The 20,826-nt window shown below is 29.3% G+C and overlaps 2 protein-coding genes across 3 annotated transcripts; one reads left to right on the top strand and one right to left on the bottom strand.

Moving 5' to 3' along the window:
* Positions 1–4,338: 4,338 nt before the first annotated feature.
* LOC145936243 (uncharacterized) lies at positions 4,339–8,868 on the bottom strand. Of its 2 annotated transcripts, XM_083038256.1 has the most exons (5): positions 8,761–8,868; positions 7,300–8,666; positions 5,810–6,358; positions 5,129–5,437; positions 4,340–5,000 (listed from the first exon to the last, which is right to left on the bottom strand). In XM_083038256.1, the coding sequence occupies exons 3-5, from the start codon at positions 6,317–6,319 to the stop codon at positions 4,602–4,604; spliced, it is 1,218 nt and encodes a 405-aa protein (XP_082894382.1). In that variant the 5' UTR covers positions 6,320–6,358; positions 7,300–8,666; positions 8,761–8,868; the 3' UTR covers positions 4,340–4,601. The 2 variants fall into 2 exon arrangements, with proteins under 2 accessions (XP_082894383.1, XP_082894382.1); XM_083038257.1 differs by lacking the exons at positions 7,300–8,666; positions 8,761–8,868 and having other exon boundaries at positions 4,339–5,000; positions 5,810–6,391.
* Positions 8,869–18,223: 9,355 nt separating this feature from the next.
* On the top strand, positions 18,224–20,230 carry LOC145936800 (cytochrome c oxidase assembly protein COX18, mitochondrial). The gene is made up of 6 exons (XM_083039376.1): positions 18,224–18,947; positions 19,109–19,246; positions 19,358–19,505; positions 19,580–19,701; positions 19,788–19,898; positions 19,977–20,230. Exons 1-6 carry the CDS (start codon positions 18,411–18,413, stop codon positions 20,166–20,168), a joined length of 1,248 nt encoding a protein of 415 aa, XP_082895502.1. The 5' UTR covers positions 18,224–18,410; the 3' UTR covers positions 20,169–20,230.
* The last annotated feature ends 596 nt before the right edge of the window (positions 20,231–20,826 follow it).

The following is a 20,826-nucleotide window of genomic DNA, read 5'->3' as shown; positions in this document are numbered from 1 at the left end:
ATAAATTTTTTAAATATCATAATATTTTTAGCGTACACGTGACAAATCTTATAGTAATGGTATTGAATGAATGAACACTTGATTCGGTGAATACAGAGTGATTTAAAGCGTTAACGGGAAACTTTCTTGCATGTGCAATTCTACGAATGTGGATATATAAACCCGCGCGACGCGATCTTAAAAGCTTACTCTATTAATAGTTATTTCTGTCCTCAATTACGTAATTCGTAATTTTTTTCAATATTTAGTTATATATTGTATGTTCATAATATTAGTAATATGTTGTAAATAATATGTTATAATACATTATCCTCGATTAATATTTTTTGACAGAAATCAGCTGATAACTGTCAAAAATAATAATCGAATTTAAAGTATTATAACATATATTATTTAAAACATATTATTATTTTAATTTTTATAACATATTATTTTAAACTTTAATTAGTAAATTAACGCTTTAATCATCACTTTTTTCATACGTTTCTCGCGATGTCCTATTTTAATGTAAATTTTAATGCGAAGGTCTAGTTGCAAATATTTGAAACATTATATAACCATTATTATATTACTATTGATTCATTGACAATTCTTCAAGTAATATGGTAATGATTTCCATTTTTTAAGTATTCATTGTTGAACAGGTAAAAATAGAGTTTCTTTTACTTATTATTATTAGTGCATGAACAGCAAGACCGCACGATTTAAGCGGGACGAAGAAAAGTTTAACACAAATATTTATATTTTATATACAGATTTTTGGAAGAGATTTTCATCTTTTAAAAAATAATTAAATTTTAATATATCTTTTAGGAAACACATATGTGTATACATGTATGTTCCTCGTATGTTTATAAATCAATATTTTACTATGTTGGTCGTATATAAATTATTACCGTGATATGTACAATTGATGATATATAATTGAACTATGTTTCGATGTAAAATAATACTACATTTTGTTCCGTATTCCATTTTCGTGAGTAGATCCCACGACCACCCGAATTGAGCCCGCATGTTGACATCCGCCGGTCCACCGTTTAGCAATAATTTACTCGTCGTACGGCCATGGAATAGCGTCGAAAAAGACCTCGCGGAGTGAACGGTGTGGTCGTTGATACCACAATGATGATCCGAGTCCCACGGGTATATTGTTGTCCAATGACATGTCCGTATTTACACATCACACGTCGAAATTGCGCGCCGACGGCGTAAATGCACCCGTATAAGATCTAGAATTGGCGTGAATAATACCGATAAGCATGTTTCTTTTTCTACAGAACCTAACAACTACCCTCGAAATGAGAGTGCTTTGATTCAATATCAAACAGCTAATCTCATTTGGGATGATGAGATTAAGCCTAGTATGTATTTGAGATATTATAAGATATTATAAGAAGAGGGAAACATGTGTGTATTGTGTGTCCATTGCTTAATTGTTTCTCACTTTTTACATTTGGAAAGTGCATACTTTTATATATATATAATAAATACATATGTTTATAAATATAAATATAAATTAAAATCCCCTAAAATCTATAAACGTGAAAAAGTTAAAGTTGACCATATAGAAACAAAATTTCGACTTTTTATATTTATTTCAAAAGTTTAGAAAGAATGCAATGAAGAAAAAACTTGAAGAATTATAAATATGTGCATACGTATCAAAAATATAAGTTTCGTCACGGATAAGCCTCAGTTTTTTTCTCCTTTAATAATATCCTTAAAATATATTTTTACATTATCCTGAAAAATCTTTTGTCATCTTAACAGTACCACCTTTTGCTTAAAGAGCATTCACCCCTTTGCGTCGATCAAAAAAACTTATATTTATCTTCTTGAATAATCCTACCTTTTCGTGAAAAAAGAATTCCAACATTCGAAATTTATCAATTGCTTCTTATGAGCAGCAGAAGCCGCCAGTAGTTTTGTCGCTATTTCTTCCAGGACACCGCGAGAAAAAGCATTATTCAGGATGGTAGACATTGACGGATTCGTCGGACGAGTGGTATTAATGCGTTGAACCTGAAAAATCGACGGATTAGTTCGTAAACCCTTGTGAATTCGACGCGGTTTCGTTCATTCTTTCGAATCGAGTTTTATTCACGGTACCATCTCATAGTTGTTTAGATTTTACACACACACATACATATATATATATATATATTATATATATATATATATATATATATAGTACATATCTTTTCTTTCTCTTTCTTTCTTTAAAAATATTACATGCACATAATGACATACAATAATCATAATTATATATTGCCTTGAACCAAAATAGGAATTATATTTTAATATTTTAAATGAACTAGTAACTCTTTTTGTCATTTAAAATTTTTTTAACTTTCTATGATATTTGGGATCGAAATGTAAAAACTTTAATTCTGAGAAATTAAAAAATATCGCGTTTCTTTACAACAAATATACATTATAGAAGAGAAAAATATTCTAAACACCTTTATATTGCATGTTTATAAAATTATAAGGCTACTTATTTATACAAAAAATATTTATGTATCTAATTAAAATACAATATTTTATAAGTTGAATATAAAAAAGAAGTTTATAATAAAATTACTGAACGTTAACACGAAAAAAAATGTTATTTAAAGTTCAAATCACCGAACGAAATTGTGTTAAAAGCTCTTAATGTTTAATTTATGACCGGAAAATTTTTAAATGTATATCTATTATCTTGAACGATTCTTTTTTATGCACGAGACAGTCCTAGCACGTGCTGTGAGAAGTGTTTGGTGAAAGGAAGAAGTCGTCTCTCTTTTTAACTAACTAGCTAATGCTTAAGAAGTGGGGCAGGTTTGCAACCGAAATCGAACGACCGAGTAACCCGAATATTTTACTGCCGATGTTATATTTATTCCCTATTGTGCAGTTTGCTCTTATAGTCTCTTTTTCTTCTTCTCTCTATCGTTACTATTATTCTCCTACTGTGCAGAAATGACCAAAAGTCGGAATTGTTCGGTTTTGCCCTTTTAGCGGTGATTTACGTTGTTACAAATGTTAGTTATCGTTGTCCAAATAAATTTCTCATTCTCAAATGGGAAGGTCGAAATGGACAAAAATAGAATGGAAAGAAAAGATATAGATCGATTCTCGTGTCTCGAGTACAAGTGAGAAATCGACATTCCCGCTGTGCAAAAACAAGAGTTGTCAAAAGTCAGTCTAAACAGGCAGTCACCCTCGTCAGATTTCGTTCACATTTGCCACAACAAAATCTTTCTGTTCATGATGTAAGTTATCACAGACAATTCTTTGGGAATCTCTTTCAAACCACTGTTTTACTGCCTTATGATAAATCAATTTGCTATTGAAATATTACAATGCTATCCTTATTCTTTGACAAAAATCTTTTGAATGTTTATTCTTGTTTATCGCGCTTGTGCATAATCGTAACTTTTCGTCGTGTCAAAATTTGACTCATAAAAATATAAGTTTATACTTTTGTTTTCAAATATTTATACTTTTGTCTTAAAAATATAAGTATTATATATTTTTTATTTTATTTATAATGTTATAAATACAAAAATTAATTAGAATCTTGACAACAGAAGAAATAACGTTGAAATAATTTTTAGCAAAATCGTTAGGAAAGAAGGTATGCGATATATAACTAATATACATATAATACATATATTTATTTATTTATTTATATTTATATTTATTTATCTTTATATATATAGTATATTTATGTATTGATTATATATTTATATATAATATGCTTTGTCAATATTTTCAAATTGTATTGCATCCTAAATTAGTAGGTCAGGATGCATGTGTCGGAAGAATTAACAAGAGCTTCGAAATTAACACATATCTGAAACTCAAATTTCAACAATGCAAAATGATACAAATAGCTGAGAAGGACGTACAATAATTGAAACCCGACACACATATTTACAGTGTTGTGCTTAGATGATTTTAAAATTAGCTAGATAAAGATGAGATAAAAATATCTTAGATAAGATAAAGATGATTTTGTTTTATATATATCTAGATAAAAGATAAAATTACATGACGATTCATCTAGATAACTTCCAGATAATATTATTTTTAAAACCGCTTATTTAAACAGTTAAAAAATGTAAATAAATAAAAATGTAATGTAAAATAAAAAAATGTAAATTATAAAAATATATTCATACTTTTATTTATAAGTTTTTATCATTTACTGCTCAAGTTCTACTTAAATATTTTCATGTGCTATGAAACTCTAAACCAAATTATCTAAATATTATTTTAAATAATTTAGTAAAGATAATACTTCTTTTCATCTAAGATGCAGATATAGATAATACATATTTTTATTATCTATATAAAGATAAGATGACGCCAAAATTTCATCTAGATGATTATCTATATAATTTTATTTAGATAACAGCAAACACTGCATATTTACAATATATGAATACGTATAAATAAAATTAAAAAATGTTATACCTTTAAAATTTATAAAATATTTCTTGCTACATACATGCTATATTTATTCTATGTTTAATGCATAGAAACTAGGCGTGTTAATAATTAATAATAAAATAAAAAATTATGTCTGTTAACAATTATTGAATGTATTACATTCAATCGAAATAGCCTCTTTGATTCATAATAGGAATCATCTTTCGAGCTAATATTACAGTATCTGGATTCTTAAATACGTCCATCTTCGTCTCTCCCTGCAACTGGTCCAGGACTTCCTCAAAATCTTCAGTATCTTTTGCTTCTGCCATCATTCTCAAGCCAAGTACAACACCTGCAAACACAGCGTATATTCGTCTTTTATGCAAGGCTGCCTCTAATTCTTTCATCGTAGGCGCTTTCGTTGTACAGTCTATCGAAATCATTGTATTCGTCAAAGTTTTCAAGTATAAATTTAATAAAACATCATTCTCATATTTTATTTCCGTTTGCGGACAGATGTTTAAAAAATAATGTAAATCAATAGCTGGAGATGAGTAAACGGACGATTGATAGTCGACCTGCAAATATTTGTTTAGAAAATTAATTTCTATCAAAATATATATATATTTCGTGCAAAAAATTTAGAGTTTCAATTATGTTTTAAACAAAATAATTAAAACTTATTTTTGATGAAAAAGAACATTACCATTAGAACATCACTGACTTTTCCATTATCATTTTCTTTGAACATTAAATTATTAACCCAACAATCACCATGATTTAGAACACAGAATTCGTTAGGTTCGCATTTGTAAACGTCCGCACATTTATCTCTAATCGTTTTCGCCAGTTTATCTAATTTAGTCGCGATATGTGCATTATACTTCTGATCAGGCCAACCTTGAATCGCTTTGCTCACATTCAATAGAGACACTTCCAACAATCGCATATAACTTTTCGGACAATTCGCAGATAAAATTCCGCCGGTTTTAAATGACTCGATCAACTTGGGTTCCTGCAAAGTATCGTTTAAGCTTCGATTATAAATACTTGATATCGACCTCTCATTTTGATTTCCTTATATTCCAAGTCGAATATAAAATATTACATATTACAATTATAACAAATTGATTCTAATAAAGTTGCCGATTACACAAAATGGTATAAATACAAGTTTGCTTATGAAAAATATATGCGTTATTCTATACTTTTTCAATTTTGTTATTAGAACAAAGTAATTTTTTTTTTTATAAATGAGAGCTCAAAAACTAGGAGTTTTTATGCATGAGTAATTAGATTCTATAAATATTTTGTTTTTTTTAAGTTTTAAGATTAAATTATTATATTACATAATTAGATGCATTTTATTTCGCATATGTACATTTACCTTCTCATGTAATGCTACGGAACCAGCGTGTAATTTCGCTAATTGCTCGATCACAAGAACACAATGCTCCATCGACAGTCCTTTTTGTCGATCTTTCATAACGAATCCTCTTTTTGACAGATTCTCCATAACAAGAATTCTGCAGTCTGGCGATCCGTACCACAGTTTCGGTCCTAATTGCTTGTGCACGAGCGTCTCGATCTTTGGCAGAGTTTCCTTCAGCATCCTTAATTCGTGTATAAACATATTCTGCTCGCGAACTATTCTCAACTGTATGCCGCTTTTAGGCTCCGATTTGATGACAATATTAGCAATTTGTATCGACAGGTTCTTATCAATTTTAGATAGAATTGTATAGACAATTTTTACTTTGAAGAAATTGCTAAGAAAATTGATTCCCTTTACCAAGTTGGATTTGTCATCTTCTACATAAAGCACGTTAATCGTTTCATCGCAAAGCTTTTTCCGAAGTACCATTTTAAAGAACTCGTTGACGATTGTTTCATTCATACTTTGTGACAGATTAATTTTAATCGTTGAATATTAATTCTGCGATAATATAAATTGTATAAGATGCTGTATCTTTAATGAAACGATATCTTTATTGTTGGAAAAAATTATATTGATGTGAAATTGTCATTTATAATTAATATAATTTTTTATAATTTAAAAAAAACCAATATTATTTTTGGATTCTAGAATCGTTTCTTCTAAAGTATTGATATATATAATTAAGAATCATTCTTTATATATATATATATATATATATATATATATATGTATATTAATTTGCAAAAATAAGACAAAAATCATATATGAAAAAGACTAATAAGAAATCGACTTACATTCTGACCTCAGTGATACACAGTACTGATGATTGTAAAGTACCGTTGTTTATTGTTTGGTATATACCTGAGATCGAAATGTAAGTCAATTTGCTGAAAATAGTCCACAAAGAAAAAAAACTAAAACGTTCAAAATTAAAGAAGAATTTATAAACAAGTTTGTTGTGCCGAATCTGCGCCTGGCTCTTATTAGCCCTTTTCGTATCTAATTTATTTGTATTGATATATTTTAGATCTTTTTCAATTTATTATTATACAAATAAGATAATTATTAATTAAATCAAATTTTATATATAATAAACAAGAACATAATCAAAATGCTTAAAAGAAAAAGTTTGCATGTATGTATATGCAGTATTGTGACAATTTTTGAATAAATATCCTTAGCGCTGGAGAGAATTAAGAATGAAAAAAAATATATCTTATTTTTATTATCTATAAGTTATCTTAAATATATCTAATTATTGTTGTCAATATTATCTCAATTATTTCAAAAGCAAGACAATTGTCAAATTTAGTTACTTAGCTTACTCATTGTTAGATTTGTCAATTACTTTATTAAAAAAGCCATTATTCATGACTTGATAAAACATTAATAATAGTAAATTTTAATTAAAACTTTTTTTTGAAAGATAATATACTTACTGAATTTTATTCTTACTGGAACATTAGTTCTATTTATCTATCTGGGCTAACTTTTTATTTTGTTTCACACATTAAATATGCTGAACATATTTTACGTTCAACAGATGAATGCAAAATCACTCGTTTCATCGGAAGACATGACATTTTATGCGTTGGACACGTAGTCAGAAACTGTAGCTTTATTCTCGTTGATAACTTCCTTGAGCCAGTATTTGATAAACAATTATATCACATCAAAGTCAAGGATTGCGTCATAGTTTTAAATGGTACAATAGTGTTGTTCTCCTTGCGCAAATACATCATCTCGTTTCAGGCTCGTATACATTAATTCTTCTGATTAGTAATACAACAATGCAGTAGAATTTTAAATCGAATAAATAGAAAGGAAAATAATGCTTTCTCAAAGCATGATCGGGTCTGATCAGGAGTGACTGCACTTCGTAAATCATAAGGCTAGTCGTGCAAGTCGTTTTTTCAAAGGCCTTAAGCCGCAGCTCGGGCTGTCACGATGGACTGTTATATAACTTTTATAGAAGGCAAAAAAGTAGCTACTGTGTTGCTCGGTTCGAGTCTTCGCATTGTATTCTTATGGCGATACGCTTGTTTAGTTTTTCGTGAACACTTTTATAATCTTAAGAATTTAATACAAATATATAAGTGATAGGCCTTTTTTTTTTTTTTTTTTTTTTTCTTTTTTTTAAGAGCCGAACGCGGATGTTGATGCGTATTCCAACGAAATTTAATTTTTCGCTGGAATTTTAAATTAGTTGTGCACAGGGCACGAATTTTGCTACTTGGTATACTGCCATGTCTTGTATGGAAGAATCTCTTACTTGAGATTTTTATTCCATACACCCCCTCTAACCCCCCTAAAGAATTAGATGCGAGAGAAAAATATAGATCCGAAAGTCGCTGAATCGGAGATTAAGAATTTAATACTTTTATAATCGTCGCATGTGCGATAAATCAAGATAACAGTTCCAAGTGCTATTACAGTTTTAAAAGAAAAGCTTTTTTACTGATAGTTTTGAAAATTCAACAAACATACACAACAAAATAGCTGGTAATAAATCATTTATCTTAATTTTTTTTCTTCGTTTTACAAAGGTATTTTCTGTCTTAGCGTTTTTAGTGAGTTTTATGATGTTCTTACGTCGACTACAGTTCGTGGTTTTCAGTAGAGATTTCAATGACTTCCTATTCTATTTTTTATTAGCGTTGGTTTTTTTACGAAATAATAATTGCAAATTTTATAATTTGATCCATTGATTGTCGAATTATCTCGATCGCAATTTTATAGTTTTGTGCAAAAATGTAATTTATTTTATACGTAGTGTTGTGCTTTGCTGGATGTTTGCGATTCGTTTCTGGAATTGAAATGCAGATTTCGGAATCCGTTAGAGATCGCGCGGATTTTTATATTTTACCCAAAAGTTTATCGAATAAATTGAGTTAGCTTACACTTAATATGATTAATTGAATTTATACGTTCACTCAATATGTCGTTTGTCACTGCGTGAAAATTACAATTGCGATTGACCCGGATTGTACCGGAATTGTTTTGCGACTGTCCGGTGAGCGCTTGCGACGGGCCTTTTATCTCCTATTTTTTTAATCATTGTTCGGAGGGAGTGTTTGGATACAGGCCCCCGGTATTTTGTGACTCCAAGTGCAAACAAAGACGGTTTATAGTAGAAGTTCTTCGCTTGCACTTTGCAATTTCCTGTTTTCCACGCGTGGTTCGCTGCATTAGCATTTTACGCGATAAACATCCTTAAAATTACATTAAAAATAGAAATTGGATTTATATTTCGAATGAACAATTATTTTAAAAACATACATATAAGATATATCAAATCTGCGTTATCAAAATAACATATTATATATAAATAACATATTATATATATCAAATTACACTGTTATGTCATAAGTAGGAATCTTAATAGTTATAGGTATGATTTTATTGGTCATATATAAATATATGAGTTTTCTATCGAAGCTGTTTACTTTATAATTTTATTACATTATCGTGATAAATATCAAATACATATTAGATATGTTACAAAATGATCCAAGGTCTTTATTAATTTCATAAGAGTTATATTGTGCAAATCAACAGAAAAATATTTTTTTATTTATATTTTTTCTTTGCATTTTTCTATAATAAGTAAGTTTCTGAAAAAATTACTTATCGAGCTCTTTTTATTTTTCATATTTACACACATCTTTATATATTAAATTTTCAATTATTCTTAAAAAGCTCTATTTACCTAGCATGTTGCATGATGGTATTTCTCTCGAATATTTTATATATCTTGTATATCTCTGCAAATAATGGAAAAAAATAAGTAGCTATATTTTCAAAACCATAAGTAAAGCACCTGGCTAAGCAGACGTCAAAACAGATCTAACAAATGATACATATTTGAGTCGTTTTAAAAAGGAACCATAATTTTAAAAAGGTTTAGGTAGAGTCGTAACTGTATAGAACAAAAGTTGTCAGCAAAAAATTGTAACAAAAGCATAGGAATTTGCTACCTATTGGTAGGCAGTGACTCGTGCGCTTGGCACGGCACAAAATCAGTGTCGTGCGCGCATCCCCTTCTCAACAAAATTCTAGAAGACTATCTAAAGAAAGTTTTAACAATATATACCCCGTTGATTTATTATCTTTTACGGACCACCTAGTCAATTTTCATATAAATTATTATGTAATAGTGTTAAATTAAAACAGAAAGAGAGAGAGAGAGAGAGTGTGTGTGTGTGTTAAAATATGTTATTGTTACTCCATTAAATGTGCAAAAATATTTTTTGTATTACAAATAATATAAAGTTTAGTAGAGTATAGTTTCTTAAATTTTCTTGTAACTTTTGGTAACACTATATAATTTGTATTGCAGAAAAGTAGTATTAAATATATAATTATTATTATTATATATAATTATGTGACTGTTTTGATTACGTTTGTGCACACGCACAACAAAATTTATTTTTATTTTATTATTATGATTTATTTTCGAGCATGTATCATAATTGCTTGAGAACCTAAGAGATAAATCGCTTATTCTGTCTTGTCGCATAATCTATATATATACGCGTACATAAATATATTAATTAACTAAATAACATTATAATATTTTCATACGTCGTGCAAAGATGCGCTAATTATTAATTAATAATATTATTATTAACCACTTTTCGATATTCAGTTTTACGCGAGTGACCTCATAGATTGGCTCGGTTGTCTTGCGTGTTAATCAAGTTAAGAATTTATATAAAACACTCTGTACGTCACGCACACAGAACGGATGATCGGCAAAGGGCCGGATGCGACATAAAACGGTTATATAAAACAGATGTTAGGAACGAAGGAAGCCCCTTGGCACCCCTATGTTGAGCTCTCGCAAGCACAGCGAAGCCTCTGCGAGAAATCTTTACATATGCATGGACCACTAGCGATACCGTATAAAATCAACGAGTTAGGCAATAACATGAATAAAGAGAGAGGGGAGGAAGGCTTCCTTTCTTAAGCCACGTCATAACATGGGTGTCGATACTATCACATTACAAGTATAATTTATATGATTATGATCTAATTAAATTTAGATTATAATTTTATCCAAAAAGATTGTTATTAATTCGAATTGCAAATCATAATAACAGCTAAAATACATATATATTTATATATCTTTTGTATTATGGATACATTTCTCTCTTTTTTCTACTTTTTTATTAATCTTCATATTAAAGAAAAATAAATAAATAAAAGGCATGTATGTATACGTATATACATATACACTTTTGAAATAAATAATATATATGTTTCTCTTTTACACAATGAAATCTTTGACGATTTATTGAGGTCTGCTACCGATATGTGCGAAGGATTAAGATAATCCTTCCTTCCGCACAGCTTAACCATCTTACCGCAAACATTTCTGACCTAGACTTAGAGTCGACCAGTTGCAGACAGGGAAATACGATACGTGACAATAAATTGAAAAGTCAAGGAGAACTTTCATCCATCAAGAGATCATCGCCTCTTTGGAAACTCAGGAAATATCGATTTAAAGATGTAATATTTCAGTAATGGTTATAGGGAGAAATGCTCGGCAGGACAATAGAACAACAGGATTTGTCGATTTACCGAGTCATTATACTGTTGAACCAAAATACTATAACTGTACAATACAGTTGTATTTCTGCTCTATTGAAAATGCCATTGTGTTTCTAATTTTGTTTGGACAAAATAACCATTATTTTTAAAGAAAGCCTTGGCCGAAACCACTAAATTTTATTGTCTTACATTATAAAAAGTGTTTTCCAATGATTTTGTTTATACAGGAGATTGCGGTACAGGCAATAAAAGTTATTGTCCGATTATTTGTTATTGTATTTAATTATAAGGAGACTTCTTTATATATAGGATATAATAAATATTGTATTTATTATTACGAGATTTTCTTTAGGATTTAATAAATATTGTGATGGTCATACATTACAAAAAGACATTGCAATAATCATAAAGTTTTCTGTAATGGATTTTTCGCCATGTTGATATTAATTTATATTATGAGCGATTTAAATTTGTATAATATTGTTATCGCAAAAATTTGAATTATGAGGTTATCGTTTTATCATTGAATTGCAGGTTGTAAAGAGCCTTTTATTCCTTTCTGAAAACCTGTTTCTACTGTCACAAAACAGCAGGGATATAGCAGGGAAAAAACGGCAGAGTTCAATGCCCTTTTATTTGATGACAAATTTCAAAGAATATTTATATATATGACATTAATAATTTCTTTTACTGTTTCGGATCGAACTGAAATTTTATTATTATTAAATAAAACGTTTCAATGTAACATTTTTAAACATATTTAAGAATTGTACAAAATACATTAAATTATATTTGCAATAAAATATTATTTTCCTTTAATACTGTTTTAAATAAAAAATGTCTTTTTACTGTACTTGTTTTGATTATAAAAGTAATAATAATCAATTCATTTTTTTGTATAATTATTGTTTTTGATTCGAAATATTTTGATCTTCTTAATACATATAGGAGCAACACGTATCAAACAATAAATATGAGAGATTTCATGAATATGATAATAATTCGTGAGTTTGAATAGCTCATTAAACACGTGTTCGCTTTTCAATGAGATACTCGACTTTGTACTTGCTGTAATATTATGTCTCAAATAAATGCGGAATTGTATTTTTTTGAAATCTATATTAGGAGAATAGTTATTGATATGAAAATTATATATTAAATGGCAAACTTTGTATTATTTTATACACATATATAAGCAGGAATCTATTAACATTAATAAACCGATGTTTATTAGCAATCCTTTATGATGTAAATGTAAAGACTAGTTGTAAGCTTTTAAAAACAGAAAGATTCCATAAATCAGAGGTGCAAAATTAATTTCTAAAGCTTAATATCTATGCTAGATGTAAGTTATTAAATTTTTGTCTTTGGAATTAATTCCAAATGCTTTGATATCTCTGTTTAGAAAAATTGTATTTATATAAATCAATAAAGTTCATAGAAAAGTGAAAATTATCGAATATCCTGTATCTCTTCTATTCTTCCGATAAATTTTGCCGCACTTCCGCTTGTCCTATTTTATTTTGCGCTTACGATTGCAGATCAACTGACGTGTCGGCGAATCGTGGCTCCACACTGCGAGACTGTCAATTAGGAATCCGTCGGACGTTTCCGATATCTGCTGAATTGTCATTTCTCTCTGCGGCTGTTTGCAAAATGTCAAAGCTGATAGTCGCACGTAATCTTGAAATCCAATGATACTTATATGTTTCTTTATACAAGTGCTGTTTAACAGGTAAATATAACAAATAGATGCAAATAGGATGTCTCGATTCAATTTCTTAAAAATGCTAGATAAAAAATAACACAAAATTAAAAGAAAAATTTTTATAAATTATGATCTTATATTTTATCTTAGATTATTATATAATTTATGTTAAAATAATTAAATTATTTATAATTTTACATAATCTTGCATCGATTTTTGATTGCGAGTCGACTGACAGAAGGGCAGATTGAATAGAAGGATATTACGCAAATCTATTTTGTCACGGGTAGCGATGATATTATTTAACAAACAAGCCGGATGGTGGACTTATAGGAATACTATTACCGGTAATCCCCGCATCGTCTTTAACACGGCCGCACGCGGTGCGAGCCTATTCTCTGGTAATTAAGAGATTAGAGCCTGTTGCCTGACACTATATGCCTCCGTGTGTTTCTCGCTCCTCTTCTCTCATTTCTTATACATCCTTACGACGACTACATATGCGCGCTTCTTATCCCGATCGCGTTACAAAGCGAACACGAAACACCTTGCGCAAACAAATTTTTCGTGTCGTTCAAGTACCCCTCGTGTTGCTCGTAAAAATACTTTGTTTTGCAGAGAATATATTTTTTTCAATAGAAATTAATAAGCAATATTAAATTATTTACCATCTATTTATAAATATTAGGTAAATATAGTTTTAACACGAGTATTTTATTGGGATGCTATGATTATTTTAAAACTAAATATTGTGTATATGAAAATTAATTGTGATATTTCAAGTTTTAATGCAAAATTTAATTGGGCTTTATCGTAGCACATTTTTATATCTTTATACAGAAAAAAATGGTTTACGAGAAAATTAGTACATGCTATTCTATTTATGCAGTTTTACTTATTCAGTTCACCAAATGTATACGTCATTATATTTATATATAATCACTAGCGCATTAAATTCTACAATAAATAAATATCGCAGTGCAGATTGTAATATTTATTTTGTAAAAGTATAAAAAATTGAAAATATATATATTTAATTATATAATACATATATACTTAATCAAAATTTACAATTTTCGAAAGATGACTTGTTAAAAATTGCAGGCATCAGCGCATGCTTTCTGCATCAAAATCTTAGCTCGCACAAATCACGAAAAACCCGATTCCTCGATACCTGACAATCCAAAAGGTAGTGCCGTCGATCTTTCGATCGGTACAAACGAACGAGCACGCATGTATATGGGACCGTGCACGACGGTCAGGACACGTCTCGAATATTTTACCCCGGGAGTTTTTCCTCTTTAATTGATTCAATCGGCGAAAAACACGGCGAGACCGGCTTCAACCCCCTCGGGGGTTTTGCGTCCTCTTCCCCGCCGCATCATCCGCGCTTCCGACAGCCAACCGCTGTAACGAGACGCCAGAACCAACCCCCTTCCGAATAGAAACGCCAACCCCTCTTCGCGGTTAGTCTCTCGCTTGTTCCTTTTCCTCACTTACCCCTCATCGCGGTTATCCCACCCCGTGCGTATTCGACCCCTTTGTTCTTTCTGCTTATCGTCTCCTTTTCCTTCGATGTTTTCCTTCGCGCGTGAGCCCTTCTGTCTGTTCTTTCGTTCTTGCGCAATTAAACGTTTGTTACGTTTCCGATTCTGTATATTCCAATTTCCTTTCGATTTTTTATTTTTAGTATAATTATGTTTCTACCTCTTTTTATCACTTTTCTGTTTCCAATTATTTTATCTTTTATCTGTAAAGTATATACGCAGCTTCGTACAAAATTTTTCTTTAACTTTTTTTGTACAAAAAATTAGCTAATGAATTTAAATTATTAAAGGCGTATTAATTAATCTAAACATACACATAATCATGACGTTATTAACTCATTTCATAATTCCCCTATTTTTGTCGCAATTTCTTTTGTGTTTAGCATTCTCTGTTTTTTTAATGCACTTTTATTTCTACTCGTCTTAATTATTTTGAAAAGGCTATATTTTATTGTTTATACATAATTATATTTATTTTAATTATTTATTTATTGTAATTATAATTTAATATTTAAATTTTCTTTATACTTCAGTCTTTCTTATTTTATTTTTTTTCTACGCGTTTTTCTAATATATACATTAAGTCTTCAATCTCGGTTTAATCCCTATCGGCGCAGTAACATTTTCGACTGTGTAGCGTGATATAATACGGAAACATTTATACACAGTCGCCGAGAGAGCTGAATATATACATATAGTTGTCGTTTATGCGAAGCATAATCTCTTCTGTCCTCTTCGCGGAGGGGCGCGTGTCGGAAAATGGAAATGGGTGGTTGTATTACGAGACGAGCGAGCGGGGGAAGTTTCTGCAAGTGCGGCGGAAACTCTCGCGGATTTTCCGTTTGTTATTTTAATTAGAGCCTTCGGGGCCCGCTCGTAACGAGTGCTTGGCTCTCGTCCGCGTTTATTGTATCCTTCTGAAACGACGGTTGTGTCGTATCGTCGGACTGGTACTGGTGGATCACGAAAATACGTACGTATTTTCCAGCCTTCGTTTATTTATATACCTTCTGCGAAATAATCTCGTAACGCCTTATTACAGCGTTAATAAAGCGTCGTGACTAAATTATACTTGTAATCATAATTATAATTGTAGTTGTAATCATTTAATGTCGAATTAATTCTATGTATAATTTTTTTTATATTTAATGAGACAGTATCTTGTTAGAGTATATAAATAGAAGAAAAATAAAATATAAATAAATTACTTTTTCGAGATATATATATTAGATGATTGCAAAAGTTCGTGCCCGATTTGCATAGATGGATTAATAACTTCAAATCGGGCACGAACTTTTGCAATCATCCAATATATATGTCGACGAGTATAAGTTATAAAAAGATGAATTCTTGCAAGATTAAAAGACAAACATTTTACAATATGTACTTTTTTGTATAAAAAAATTTATGTATTTTTTTATATAAAAAAATTTAAATAAAAATAAAAATATCTAAAAAACAACGGAGGAACCATTTTTACTAGATCTTTCTTAGTGCTGTCAAATAAATCCGATTTTTTCTGAATAAAGACTTTTCGCTTCCTATATTATCTTTTAAAATATCGTTAAAAAGAGTTTCAATATCGCTTAAAGAATTCGTTAGTGTCGGTTTTTTACTTGGTCAGTCGAAGAAAAGGGATAGAACCGTATTACTTTCTTTGTCGAAATTTTTTTTCCGTTATGCAAAAAATTGTAACGATAAACGACGCGGACACCGTCAAGCACAATATTTTCCCGAATTCGGACAGATATATATTGCAAAACTGTAAAAATCCGTTACTCAGAGACTTAACTTCCAATTTTTTGCGCGTTTAATCCTGTTGATTCCGGTACTTTTTTACCGTTTTTTGGTAGTGTTTTTAAGGAAAAAAATTTTTTTCCAAGTCGGTTCTGCCTTATGCAATTTGTGAGAAAAGCAGAGTTTTTTTTTCGAAGCTTTGACATTTTTTTCTGTACGTCGAACGTATTTCACTTTGCATTCATACTTCTTAAAAAAAGAAAGAAAAGAAAAAAAGAACATATACACATACGAAAGATTGAAAAATAGCTCTTTACGACGGAGCTCTTTTTATGCCGCATAAAAGCTAGATCGGAGCTAATATATTGATAAAATAGTGCGCGGAATATTTTGAAATTCGATATTTTAATTTGTAAATAGAGTATATTATTCTCATTATTGTATTGTATTGGCGTGTAACGCCAATACAATATACGCTCTACGAAGGGTTCAGACGAGCCGCTTTTAATAACCCGGATACGGATGCCTCCACCTAGCAGTGTCGTATTCGGATCTTAGGTTCAGACCGACATAATCCGCAAGATAATTCCGTTCCAGGTTCTCTAACCCCATCGTTGCATATCCTGTTACCTTTCTTTTTGCGCCGTTTTCTTTCAACAGAAAAGCGAATAAGAGAAAGTGAAAAATAGTTGGTTGCAGAGGCATGTTAAAAGTAGCCGCCGATTTTTGAAAAGGTTCCAATTCGATTTAAGATAGTATTTTATTTCGTTTATTATGTGAATAAACATAAAAAAAGAATACTATATATACATATATATATATATATATATATATATATATATATATTATATATATATACATTATATAATACAGAATTTTATCTTTGTAAAGATATAATCATAAATTGCAGAGATATATAATAGAAAAAAAATATATATAATATCTATAAAAATATATATATATATATAATATATAATTTTATATTGTATAATATTATCAATATAATATTATACATGCAATATTATATTATACAATATTAGTATACAAAGTGGTAATATATGTATATTATTTCATCATACACAATAAAATTAAAAAAAGATTACAAGAGATATTCTTTTATAAAAATATGAATTTTTAAAAATTTTTTAAATAAAAAATATTTAAATTATAAATAGAGAGAAAAAAAAATTATTAATTTTTAAAATTGAATTAAAATTGAATTATAAATTAAAATTTGGCTGAAATAAAAAAATATAAAATCTATAAGACTATGAAGAAAAATAAAGCTATGTTTTATTTTATTTATATATCTATACAATTTAATTTACCAATAGTATCTCATCGTCGGTGCATACATAAACAGATTTTAATAATATATTAATGTTTATATAATATATGGTAAAAAAAGAGAGAGAATAAAAGACTTACTGGAAATTTGGAAATAGTATAGACACAAACTAAACGAAGATTTTACCAGCAATGGTGAAAGATGTTTTGACTATGTAATTCTAAGCTAAGTAATCTTCAAAATAGATGGCAGTATTTGTCTATGTAATATAGAGTCCCTAGAAATTTATTTCTAGGGACTTCATTTTATTTCTAGGGACTTCATTTTATTTCTAGGGATTTTATTTTATTTCTAGGGATTTTATTTTATTTCTAGGGACTTTATTTTATTTCTAGGGACTTAATTTTATTTCTAGGACTTTATTTTGTTTCTAGGGACTTTATTTTATTTATAGAGCTTTATTTTATTTCTAGGGACTTTATTTTATTTCTAGGAACTCTAATAAATAACCTCACTTTTATTTTATAATAGATAGTTTGACATTATCGTAATATTGTGTGAAAAAGTTTTTGCATAGAGTTGCATATATATTTTAAATTATCAGTAAATGTGCGAGTAGTCATAAACATAAAATTCTACAGTGTACAATGGATAGCTGCCACATTGATGCATGTGTTTGATTTTTGATTTTTCTTTGAGCTATTGCTCTTATTAATGTTTACCATGCATTTAACGAAGTTGCAAAATGTCTTCTTGGAACGGTTTAAGCGAATCAACATTAATATCACTTATTTTAATGTTTCATCAAAGACATTATCCCATACTGTACATAATAATTACAGTACATCTTTTAGTACAAACATTACTCCAATGTCTTTAAACAATGTCATGATTAGACAATATAGTTCAAGAGTACAAAATAATTTTCACTATGTGTCTTATCCACAAATGATTTTCCATGTGCATAATGACAAGAGAGAGAAATATATGGGACATAAAACTACTTATAGCAATCAGTATTATAGCAATATTAGGTGTTCAAGTACTAGCACTGACTCTGTTGCTGAAACTCAAGTTCCAATGCAATTTAGTGGGATCTTCAAAACATTATCAGAGAGTACACTTGTTAAAATTGGACAAGATTCCTTATTGTGGATGCATGACTATACAGGTTTGCCATGGTGGTCAGTTATTGTACTTACCACTATTATGATGAGGACAGTGATAACATTGCCACTAGCTTTGTATCAGGTGGATTTATTATTATATATGTGATATTTCTTATTATATATATTTTATATAGCTGTAATACATCTATCTTCTGAATATGCCATGATATAAGAGAACATATCTTAAAATACAATGCAACTTTTAGATTCTTATGACATTCATAGTAATAATAATATTTTCAGCAATATATATTTGCAAAATTGGAAAATCTCAAGTATGAAATGGATGAAATTGTTAAAGAAATGAAAATAGAGACAAATTATGGGATGTATAAATATAATTGGTCCAAAGAGTATGCTAGGCGTTTGTACAATCACTCTGTAGGTAATATTTTGTCTAGGTTTTATTTACTTTAAGTTTGCAAATCAACTGTAGTAATAAAATTTGATTACTATATTTAATACAATAAATATTTGCCATTTGTCCTACAGATGAAAAAGCAATGGAATAAACTGATTGTTCGTGAAAATTGTCACCCAGCTAAAGCTAGTATATTGGCACTAGCACAGATACCTTTATGGATATCATTGTCAATGTCTATTAGAAACTTATGTTATATGTTACCTAAACAAGATGCTGGTACGTATGGCAATGCTTGGATTAGGGTAAAACGAGAAAATTAATATATTTCTTATATATTTTTCCCCAATTAGATGCTTATACCATTTATCAGCAATTTACAACTGACGGATTTCTTTGGCTTACAAACTTAACTGTAGCAGATCCTTTTGTGCTTCCTATAGCAATGGGATTATTTAATTTAGCTATTATAGAAGTAAGTTTCCCCAATAATTGATTAAGATATTATAAAAATAAAAAAAAAATCAACTACTATACAATTTTATTTTGTATAATTTTTAGATAACTTATATGAATAGGGTAAAGGAGCTAACAAAATGGAAGCAATATTTGATTTATTTCTTCCGAATTACTGCAATAGGTATGATTCCTATTGCTATGTATGTACCATCGGTAAGTTACATACAAAATTTTGTTATAAAAATAATTTAATTGTAAATAAAATAATTCTTTAAATGCTTTTTTTTACAGTGCGTGAGCTTGTACTGGGCAACTAGCAGTGCGTTTGGTCTTTTCCAAAATCTAGTTCTGTTGTCTCCGAAATTACGTCGCTTCGCAAAAGTGCCGATAATTACTTCCGAATCACCGAATCCGTACTGGTTACTACGTGAAAAGATAATATCTAGATGTCACTTTGAAAGAAAAGTTTCGCCAAAAACATAAACATATTTCATCATGTTTTTTATTTGTACAACCACTTATACAAATAAATTATGTCTAAATTGTATGATATAATTTGCCTCTTATATATAAACCTATTTATAACTCGCTTTCTCTACTCTCTGCCTTTCTCTTTCGTTTATATACAGGATGTTTCGAAATTTGCGAATCATCTGTTAATAGCAGATTCTTGAGATCATTTGGAGACGATTTTTCCTCAGCGAAAATGTCGAGGCACCAATAATTTTCGAGTTATAAGCGATTAAAAACAAGGGGTTTTTCGCAAACTAAGCCTTGTAGAAATAAAATATTAACAAAACCATATTTTTCAATTAATTTCAAGTAGAGTTTACTTTAATAAAATTTTAATTTAAGGCTTAGTTACAAAGATACATGATGGTAAAAATTGGGAACATGCAAAAAATTATGCGGCATTTTCGCTGAAAAATCGTCTCCAAATGATTCCAGGAATTACACAGATGATTCGCGAATTTCAGCTACACCCAGTATATATATAATATATATAATATATTATATATTTGTAGCTGAAGAGGCACAAATAAATGTTAAAACGTCTCATTTGTGCTTAAAGATATTTTAACAATTATCTACGTTTTTTAAAAAAATCCAGTCCATTATCTTTGTATTTCTTTGTAAAATG

This window comes from Prenolepis imparis, unplaced genomic scaffold (assembly GCF_030444845.1).
Source record: "Prenolepis imparis isolate NDT839.2.m4 unplaced genomic scaffold, iyPreImpa1.0 SCAF_5, whole genome shotgun sequence".
NCBI classification, from domain to species: Eukaryota; Metazoa; Arthropoda; class Insecta; order Hymenoptera; family Formicidae; genus Prenolepis; species Prenolepis imparis.
Note: the sequence above shows the minus strand (reverse complement) of the source record. Positions and strands in the feature narration are given on the sequence as shown.